This window comes from Brachyhypopomus gauderio, chromosome 9, assembly GCF_052324685.1.
Source record: "Brachyhypopomus gauderio isolate BG-103 chromosome 9, BGAUD_0.2, whole genome shotgun sequence".
Taxonomy (NCBI): Eukaryota; Metazoa; Chordata; class Actinopteri; order Gymnotiformes; family Hypopomidae; genus Brachyhypopomus; species Brachyhypopomus gauderio.
In genome coordinates, this window is record NC_135219.1 from 1,050,906 (window position 1) to 1,061,136 (window position 10,231).

General features: G+C 48.1%; 2 protein-coding genes and 1 non-coding gene across 5 annotated transcripts in view; 1 reads left to right on the forward strand and 2 right to left on the reverse strand.

The window, feature by feature from the left end:
• snx14 (sorting nexin 14) overlaps nucleotides 1–2,530 on the reverse strand; it is a 19,442-nt gene extending 16,912 nt beyond the window's left edge. For 2 of the 3 annotated variants that reach the window (XM_077016365.1, XM_077016363.1), the window contains exons 1-8: nucleotides 2,315–2,530; nucleotides 1,655–1,791; nucleotides 1,415–1,535; nucleotides 1,253–1,329; nucleotides 1,057–1,135; nucleotides 931–974; nucleotides 615–702; nucleotides 452–536 (exon numbers count right to left, since the gene is read on the reverse strand). In XM_077016365.1, coding sequence (XP_076872480.1) covers nucleotides 452–536; nucleotides 615–702; nucleotides 931–974; nucleotides 1,057–1,135; nucleotides 1,253–1,329; nucleotides 1,415–1,535; nucleotides 1,655–1,791 — 631 coding nt within the window. In that variant the 5' untranslated portion in view covers nucleotides 2,315–2,530. The remainder of the gene's footprint in view (nucleotides 1–451; nucleotides 537–614; nucleotides 703–930; nucleotides 975–1,056; nucleotides 1,136–1,252; nucleotides 1,330–1,414; nucleotides 1,536–1,654; nucleotides 1,792–2,314) is intronic. The other variant, XM_077016364.1, reaches the window with a different exon arrangement.
• A 742-nt stretch (nucleotides 2,531–3,272) lies between these two features.
• On the forward strand, nucleotides 3,273–3,347 carry LOC143523672 (small nucleolar RNA SNORD50). Its single transcript, XR_013133418.1, has one exon. It is a non-coding gene; the product is annotated as a small nucleolar RNA SNORD50 (small nucleolar RNA).
• A 1,736-nt stretch (nucleotides 3,348–5,083) lies between these two features.
• On the reverse strand, nucleotides 5,084–9,771 carry cnr1 (cannabinoid receptor 1). Its single transcript, XM_077016367.1, has 2 exons — nucleotides 9,377–9,771; nucleotides 5,084–8,359 (listed from the first exon to the last, which is right to left on the reverse strand). The coding sequence occupies exon 2, from the start codon at nucleotides 8,310–8,312 to the stop codon at nucleotides 6,894–6,896; it is 1,419 nt and encodes a 472-aa protein (XP_076872482.1). The 5' UTR covers nucleotides 8,313–8,359; nucleotides 9,377–9,771; the 3' UTR covers nucleotides 5,084–6,893.
• Nucleotides 9,772–10,231: the final 460 nt, after the last annotated feature.

Genomic DNA, 10,231 nt, shown 5'->3' on the forward strand with positions numbered 1-10,231 from the left:
GCCCCCTACCCCTGCCCCCTACACCTGCCCCCTACACCTGCCCCCTAACCCTGCCCCCTACCCCTGCCCCCTACACCTGCCCCCTACCCCTGCCCCCTACCCCTGCCCCCTACACCTGCCCCCTAACCCTGCCCCCTACGCCTGCCCCCTACCCCCTACACCTGCCCCCTACCCCTGCCCCCTACACCTGCCCCCTACCCCCTACCCCTGCCTCCTACACCTGCCCCCTAACCCTGCCCCCTACACCTGCCCCCTAACCCTGCCCCCTACGCCTGCCCCCTACACCTGCCCCCTACGCCTGCCCCCTACCCCCTACACCTGCCCCCTACCCCTGCCCCCTACACCTGCCCCCTACCCCCTACCCCTGCCTCCTACACCTGCCCCCTAACCCTGCCCCCTAACCCTGCCCCCTACTCACACAGATGCTGTGTCCTGTGTCCTGGTTTCTTACCTTTCTCATTCGCTTTTGCTATGATGTCGATGTGTTTTACAGCTGCCTGCATCATTTTGCCCGTGATGACAGACGGCACGTCCACCTATTGAGAGAAGATTTGAGGGTCACATGACAGGAAGTGGGGTTGGAGGGGGGGGAGGGGGGGGTTGGAGGGGCCTACCTTCTGAACCCTACGGACCAGAACCGATGCGAAAAAACGAAACGTCTGTCTGAGCTCGTCCACACAGGCTTCGTCATCCGTAATGTCCCTGAATAAACACACACACACACACATCCAATAACAAAATCTATAGTCCCTAGCTATGACATCTGACCTTTATCAATTCTGATAAACTGAGCAGAGTAAATGTGTTTAAACAGGAACTGTCCATGTAGCCTGTTAACCTGAACTGAGTGAAAAAAACCAATCTAACTGAGCCCACATGTAATCCTCCAATAAACCATACAGCCTTCTCCAAGATCCAAACATGCCCTACCTGTACCAAGGATACACGAAGTTCTCCAGAACTAATTCCAGCACCTGAAGACAGAACCAGGACGTTAACGATAGAAGACGCCTTCGTTTACTGTCTGACTAAACAACATCGCGTGTGAGACTTCACCTCTCCAATGGACGCGTCTACCTTAGAGTGAACCTTCAAACCCAACCATGGCTGAAAGTTCTCCATACGAAGAGCCGGCCTGTGAAACACACAGACAGCATTCAGAACGCCTGCGCAGTTTGTACATCAGGAAAAATGGAAAAACAAGGGTTCTTGTAACATGTGTCTGTGGCTGAAGAACACAAGAATATTCTACCGGTGTCTTTTGCATTTTGTTTTCCCACAGACGGCACAGCTGTGACCCCGCGGGAAGAGCTCCAACTGCGTCGGCCGCTACAACAAGAACACGTGCGTCTGTTTTCAACGTCGCTCCGCCACAGAGAGGAAGAGCTCGGAGCAGACACGTGCAGGAACTTACTTGGTCTTTGTTCTTCACAGAGAAGAAGACGTTGGGCATGAGGTAGTCTGGACTCAGGGAACAGTAGAACGTCACAGCTCCAGCAAGGAACGACCAAAATATCATCAGAACATGCAGATACCTAGAGAGGCAGGAGGTGATCATCACACTGGGCTGCTGTGAAAACCACCTGCAACATCCCACGACTGTCTGTCATGAGTAACGACTGGACTCATCTGTACATCCACGGATACTACTCACCTATTAAGAAGTATGGTAGATGAGAACATCGAGGCGAGCAGGACGCATATGAAAGGATACTGCCTGGCAGTTTCCCTCAGCATATCGATCTTAAAAACCCTCCTGAGGGCTTCAAATAACGCTTTAAACCTTGACATCTGTTGAAGAAAAAGAAACGTGCGTTTCAGAAGTTAACTCAATATAGAATTTATTTAATTAATTAATTAACTTATTTGTTGTTGTTGTTGTTTTTTTTTGGGGGGGGGTTGTTCTTTGTTTTTAACTGTATCTTCTATGTAACTTTAAATCCAATCGACCGCAACACGAACTGCTACACGAATTATTGTTACAAATTGTTTAGAGGGCAAGTCGCGTTTGCTTTGTGTTCTTTAAATGACATGCAATCAATACTTTTCACTTTAAAATGAACGAGAACGTAATACACAACTAGACCCGTATCTAGAAAAGTCATCTGACTCTCCCGGCTGAACTATCCTGGATCTTCAAGCTGCACCACTAATCCACCAGAAACGCACAGAAGGTCAAACAGTGGACCTGGGCCAGCTGGGTCGTAGTCCGGCACATTTTCACCTCATCTAGGTGATTTAATAAGTGTCGTACCTAATTCACCAGCTCCACACACCTAGTCGGATCATTAATCTTAAACTTATCCAACGTTACCGTGAAAGTTCTCCAGCCAGGCTCCCTCAAACTGCTCTCGGCACTTCAGACTGTCTCACCAGCACACGAGGGGCTGTGATCCATATCACCCACGATCTTTTGCATTGCTTGTTGTCGATCTCCGAGTAATATCAACAGTTAGTAAGTTGCCAAACTTATTTCCCTAAACAGTTCACGGAACCACAGGGCGTCAGACATGTCAAAGCACTCGCAGCCCGTTGTACTATATTTTAAAATAAAAGTCACAGTGAGCGCATTTTTATTTCGTATTTTTAACTTCAACATTTTCGGGTGGTTCTTAGTCCTATTGATTACGCACTACGTACAACAAAGTAAAGTTCACATTTTATACCATAACCGATAAACATGCTACAATTTTAAAGTTTCCCAGATGTGTGGGGAATATAGAGTAAATTACATAGAAGAAATAGAAAGGACCTTTATTTTGAAAAAGACGTAATGATTTCCGTAATCTAATCCGTCCCGCACCCAGTGTGTGTTTATATATCAGAGAAGATACCGACTTTAAACTAATTCAGTGTGTATGCTATTGTCGTGTTTGTGCGCATTGTTGTCGGTGACTAAAATACTGTCGTTGGTGACAAAAAGACAAAAAAGTGAATGTAAAAATGCGCAGTTTCCTGTGCATGTTTGCGGGTTAATGCCGTGTTGGTGCAGCAGAGGGCGCTGTACGCCATCAAATATCCAACGTTGTGCAGCGAAGAAGTGGCGCTGTATAAAGCAGCGCGCCGGGCGCGTTCCTGCCTCTTTGGTCTCGGGTGTGTGTTCGTTATTTAGTTAGTCGTGCAGTTTCAGGGCGGATTAAGTGTGTTCAACACTTGTGGCTGTTTGAGCGTGTGTGTTTGGTTATATGCAGCGTCCTGCGGCCTCGTGTGAGGGATTATTGTGCAGGTAAGGACGTGTTCACTGCACCGGTGTGACTGAACACGTGGCGCTGAGTTCATGATGAACATATCCCGAACCTGAACCTACACTGACTGACACAGTTTTATGGATCTGACTTCTGATCAACAGCGCTTGTATCTGATCTGGATACAGGAGCTTAATTGTGTGGTAGTAACTGTGATTATTACTCTGTTCCACAGGACGACCAGCACGTGAAGAGGAGGACGGGCTGACCTGCCGTTTGGGTTCAATAAAAGCTGTATTGGACCGGTCGTGTAAATTTTTTATTTTTATTTTTCCCCATTGTATGCACGATCATGTTACGTTTGTTTGACCAGTTATGAGTTTAATATTCACCGAGTTGACTACCTAATGAAGGGTTTTATTATTTACTATGGTGCAGTGGGCCATGTGAGTTCTCATTAAGGATTAATTTGCTGCTCTTTTTTTATATAAACGAGACCCGGATCGGTGGTTGCTAGGCTTCTCGGTTTACTGCCATCGATTGTCCAGTTCAGCACGGATGATTTGCCGAGCACAGCCCACACACAGTCGTTCTGCCGCCGTTCACAGTGCGCGTTCGGCAGGTTTTATTGTGTGCGGTGTGTTTGCAAGACCGCTCGTGCTCCGTTAGTTTAAACCTAAACACTCGCTGTTAATTTGCTACTGAAGTGTTCAGTGGTTTGATTAGGGCTGTAACTAAATTAATAGACTAGATTGTAGACTAATTGACTTGAGTTGGTCTTCCAAGCTCTTTGTATAGAAGGCCTGACTGTTCACTCCATGTCCACAAGATGGCGCCACGGGTACATTAAACGAGCATTTCTATGATCTGCAGATATTAACGCTACGACGAACGGAAGTTGGGACTAATGCTAAAACGCATTTTAGCAGAGTAATGTTTTTCATTGTTTGCATTTATGCCATCATAAAAATATCCCCTTTCTGACTTGGATACTGTAACAAATAAATAAAGGTTATTCAAATCAACCATGGTTTGAGGGTCAGTTGTAACTTTATTGAAAAGCTTGAAACGGACTACACTGCGATACAGAAGTTAGAAGCGGTTGAGTTCAGTTTTAATATTTTCATATGATCTTGTGGTGCCACTTGCTGAATTTGGTGGTTTGACCTCCGTTCCCAAGAAGAGTGGGTGTGGTAGTGTGTGGGGAGGTGAAGATGTCTGTTGATGCCCATTGGGAAGGAGAGATAAGGTAGTCACTCGTGTGGGGCTTCCTTCCCAATCTGAAGAGGGTGAATCTTTTATGCTGCAGTTCCTGCTGAACAAACGTTGGTTTCCAGTAGGCCTCGTGCTAAGCCGAGATGTTTCACGGTGAGTTATGATCGTGGAATTTAACTGCATATGTATCAACCACCAGCCCCCAACGCAGTGGTCACAACTTCGCATGAACGATCTCTTCCCCAGTGGTCTCTTCGGAGGTCAAAATGCTGTCCAGTTTGATGGAGAACTGGCCGTGAGAGTGTATGTTCGCTGTAACAGGTAAACCACGTTTTGTTTGACCCATCTGTTGGGGTCACGTATGTCTTTAGGATAGCGACAATATGTTTACGCTGCACACCACAAAATGTTGCCACGTCCGTCTGAGATGATGCGTCATTGTAATGGACTGCTGATAATGAGCTGGACTTGTGTCAAGGTAAATCTCTTATTTCAGGACTTGGCTTGAGCTTGGTCTATGAAACCAGGCAGAAGTGTCGATTCCAGAAGCTGATCTCCCGTTCCAGATGTTTCTCTAATGTCCACTATTAAGTGAGGTGTAGCCAGCACCCCAGAAATCATGATTTTAGTACAACATGAACAAAGTTTTGCTGTTAGTCAAACAGGTTTTTAAAAGCTATATGTAACAGTTTTGGATCAATATCATCACTATTTGTACCGCAATACACAAAACATCATACAGTAGCACTTTTTTTTTTTAGTATTTAGTGGGTGATTATGTATATATTTTTTGAGTTTCCTCACCCTGGGAAGTCTCACTGAAGTTCCTGGCAAACACTGTCCTTTAATCACACAGCAGTGTCTCTGTCCCTCCTGGTTTAATCACACGGAGCAGTGTCTCTGTCCCTCCTGGTTTAATCACACGGAGCAGTGTCTCTGTCCCTCCTGGTTTAATCACACGGAGCAGTGTCTCTGTCCCTCCTGGTTTAATCACACGGAGCAGTGTCTCCGTCCCTCCTGGTTTAATCACACGGAGCAGTGTCTCCGTCCCTCCTGGTTTAATCACACGGAGCAGTGTCTCCGTCCCTCCTGCCTACGTGTTATGAGGGACACTGCTAAATGACCCGTGTACAAGGACAGTTGCCGCAGTAACCGGCCGCTTTGTGAGCACACCCAAAACAGGAAGGAGAAGAGAAACGCCACATTACAGTTTCAAACTGCAGTTATTGAACAGCAATATTTACACTTCTGCTGAGATGTTGTGTGAAGGTTATGTTTTTTCCCGCTTTGAATGCAGGAGATGTCTGCCCATTTCTCCTTACAGACATGGTAACCGACTGGCCCGGTTTACCAGACACTAATAAAGGTTCGTTCTGGCCTGACTCTGTCCACTATGAAACACCATTAACTTCAACCTAAGGACTTGTGTCCAATTGACTTGCACACCATTCACAAAAAATGGCAAAGTGCAGAATTGTGAAGAGTAGCCAAAAAGATATTGAACAGTCAATTCATACACAAAATCTCTGAAAGAGTCGAGAGGAAGCGTGGAGATTTAAATCCAACCCTACAGTCTCGTAAAGGAACTCAGAACACTACAGAAATTAAGACTCAACAGTTGTTAACAATTTGGAAGTCAATACACTTTTCATGTTACATTTTTCTTGAGGACAGCGTGAACAGCAACGTCCCATGTTTTTCAGTGTTTGACTCAGTGTTGTTTCACTACCAATACTAACATTTTGCACAGAAGAGCACGACAAAATATCTCACAACCAGTGAGAGATTTGCCACATCTTTTAGTATAACTGTGCGGCGATATACGTATAGTACAGTGTAGTACCACATATTTACATATCGACACACATCCTTAAACATTTTCATACTAAAAAGATCAATAGCCCCTTGTCCCCATGAGAGAAGATATGATCGCTCAAAAACCTGATTTTTCAAAGTATAAAAATATAGTAAGCCTTCATGAGCGCATTCAGAATATCCTCACGTTTACAGTTACTCGATATGACTGGTAACAATGGCACAAACAACAGTCAGAACCCGGAGCACAAGTACAGATGCCGTGATTGAGAAGGGCGCCCCCTGGCGGCGGACAACGGGTTTGGCACTTGAGTGCTGAGACGCAACAATGGCACACGTCATCCAGTGGAGGAGAGCGAGCGGATCCCTGTGTGGTGATCCCAGATCCCTGTGTGGTGATCCCAGATCCCTGTGTGGTGATCCCAGATCCCTGTGTGGTGATCCCAGATCTCTCGCACGTCGCTGTTTCCTTCAAACACTGGAGTCCCTCACCAGTTCGACTAGAATCGAACCCAAACATGACACAAAACGTGCTGTTAGCACATGGCTTCCACGTTTCCCCACACCCGGGGACTTATGAGGGGTGGGGAGGAGGTTTGGGGTGAGGGGGGGTAGTGAAGGGGGGAGGGGGCATGTTTTTTTTTTGAGGGAGGGGGTGTTTGCGAGCATCCACGTGGCTCAGACGGCTTCAGCTGAGGTGTCGGTGGACACGGACATGGTGACTTTGGCTATTTTCACAGTGGTCTTGACGCAGCTCTCGGCCGCCCGGTGTGCGTGTATGTGCAGGTGGCGGTTCTGGCAGTCGGACTCCAGGCTGTTGTCCAGCTGCTGTGTGCTGCTGCCACCCCGACACCCCTGGCACGCGGCCAGGAAGGCCCGGCGGAGGTCTTTGCTGCGCATCGCGTAGATGATGGGGTTCACCGTGGAGTTGAGCAGACACAGCATGCTGCAGAACGCAAACACCGTCTTGATGTCGTCGTCCATCTTCCAGAAGAGGTCGTACACCATGATGGCCAGCAGGGGGCCCCAGCATATCACCAGCACGGCCAGGATCAGCACCAGCGTCTTGGCCAGGCGGATGTCCATCCTCGCCTGGTCGGGCCGGGCGGTCTGGACCTTGGTGCCGTCGGCGGAGTACACCACCAGGCTCTTCTGCGAGGTGCGGCTGAGCATGCGCACGGCGTGATGGTGCGCCTTCCACAGGATGTACATGTACGCGTAGATGATGAAGATCAGCAGGACGCTGGTCACGCCGATCCAGAACATCAGGTAGTTCTCGTCGATCAGCGGGAAGATGTCCGAGCACACCGAGTTGAGGCGCCGGCAGTTCCAGCCCAGCAGGGGGAGCACGGCGATGACGATGGAGATGACCCACATCATGGAGAAGGCGATCACGGCCTTGGTGCGCGTCACGATGCGGCGGTAGGCCAGCGGCCGGTGGATGGAGATGTAGCGGTCGATGGCCGTGAGGAACAGGCTCCCCACGGAGGCGGTGAAGGAGGCCGTCACGCCGCCCAGCTTGAAGAGGAAGATGTTGGGGCTGTCCTTACGGTGGAAGATGTGAAAGTCTAAGAAGCTGTAGACGAAGATGACGCTGCCCAGCAGGTCGGCGATGGCCAGGCTGCCGATGAAGTGGTAGGACGGGCGGCAGCGTAGCGTCCGTGAGTGCAGGATCACGCACAGCACCAGCAGGTTCTCCAGCACCGTGAAGGTGCCCAGCGTCAGGGACATGACGGCGATGGCCAGCTGTTGGCCCGGCGTCAGGATCATGAAGCACTCCATGTCCATGAAGTTCTCCCCGCACTTCATGCCGTCGCCGGCCTCCTCGGCCAGGCTCCGGTTCCCGAACACGTCCGTGCCGTTGGTGGGGAAGAATGGGAGGCCCCTGAGGATCAGCTCCTCGTCCGGACCGACCTTGTCCGGGAACGAGTGTCCGCGGAAGGCCGACAGCGGCTTCTGGAACGTGTAGCCGCCCTTGATGAAGTCGGCGTTGATGGCCGGGTCGTCATAGCTGGCGTCGTTGGAGCCGAGATACTGGAGGCCAGAGGTGATCGTCTTGAAGGTGGTGTCGGCCACACCATCCAGAACAGACTTCATGTCTGCCTCTGAGGAGAAATACTGTCCGGCGGTGCGTCTCACAATATCTATTGGACGAAACGGGGAGAGTATTTTAGGCATTAAATTAGAGTGTCACAATGGGACGAGACTTATCTCCTCAACACACACTGAACATAAATTTAAAGCCTATGGAGTGTTAGATAAGAAAACATCTGGAGATGCAACACGGCACCAGCTGAGCCCTGAATGCACAAGTAGATGCTGCTTCATCATGACCAAACGAGACGTGTGAAGAAAAACAAAACCCGGGTTTAGAGGCACTTTCCACTTCTGATGGAATGATCGACCTTCATGGGTGGCTCACGGGTAAATTCAATATCATTTAAAACGTCAGATTAATCACGGAATGAAAGAGTCAACGGTAATGTCTTCAAAGGGAACCATCACCATCCGAGGAGACCTCTAGGGTCCGCGCTGTTAACCGGCTCTTATGGAGGAAGATGAAGACGCAGTCAGCACATGAATAATGAGACACATACGTCTCCAGAGCTGACGTTCCTTTATCAGTGCATACACCTTCATCTAAGTGCCGTTTTACACGCTAATAAGAATCGATTTATCTAATTGCTTGTCGTTAATTCAACTATAAATTGTGGAACAAATAAAAACCTAGAAAGAACCACCGGATTTGAAATCCGTTCCGCATTGATTACATTTGAGGTAAATCCCACAAGAGGTCGTAGTCAACCTAGTTCGACGATATTCGTGATTATTTTCCAGTGATTTTTGAATTTATGTACGAGGTAATTAAATAGTCTACGTGCGTAAAGACGCAGTTCTTATTCCTTCTGAAGCTCATTTATACGACAAGACCTCGAGATTCTTAGAAAATAGTAATAATACATTTGCTTGGACATCATCTGTATAAATCTGAACACGACTTGAATTTTTTTAAGTAGAAATTAAAAACAGAGATGTTACAAACAAGTTGACATTGTTCACGAAACACGCGTATTCACTACAAAACACAGTTTATTAACAAAAGCATGAACAGTTTTCATGCACACAGTATGAGAACAGCCCGAACCGTCTTATCCACTTACCTTCACATAGTTCACGCAGGTGCTGCGCGTTTCCACTCGTGTTTTATTAAAATAATCCAACCAGAACCGCGTTTTGGGTCCCAAACAAGCGCGCGCTACAGCCAAAGTGTGTATTTACATTGTACGAGTGAGAGTCTTTCTCTAAAGTACACACGGAGAGTGTTAACACGGCTCTCTCCGCGTATCCGCGCCTTCACGGAATGACGGTGAAATGCGCTCTCCGTGTGTGTGTGTGTGTGTGTATGTGTGTGTGTGTGTGTGTGTGTGCGTGGTCCACCGGCGCTGTCTGCGCGCGCTCAAGTCCTGCATGTTTATGAAGGCTCTGAAGTGCAGCGCGTCACGCGCTCCAACGTGCACAGCGCGAGCATCACAGACGTGCAGGGCCAGAGACACCAGCAGACACAATGGTGAGGATTAAAACGCCCCCGCACCCCAAAACGTCAAGACTTCTGAAAAGAACAGCTGCGCAGCGGACACAAAGAAAGCCCTTATAGTAAAAACATTGTGTCCAATGCACCATTTCGTGTGGTGATAACGATTTAAGGTTATCTTTACGCGCACACAGTAACCTTTAAATGCTCGCGCCAGTCACCAGCAACAAATGTCGGTTAGTTGAATAATAATTAAACAAACTAACTTTTTTCCTATTAGTAGATAATTTCTTTCGAGATCCCTTATTTCATGTGCTGTTGTATGCAGCAGGTCAGGCTCGAGGAGATGACTGATGCTATGTGACACGACAGGCTCGCGCTCGGTGTCCTCCACACCTGCTCGAGCCCTGTCACTGCACGTGCACACATGGCTTCTTCATATTTTGATGAGTGGCCTGCTTTAAAACAACAATAACAACAAAAC

Coding starts and splice junctions, on each gene's coding strand:
- cnr1 (XM_077016367.1), bottom strand. CDS start 8,312: ATGAAGTCTGTTCTGGATGGTGTGGCCGACACCACCTTCAAGACGATC.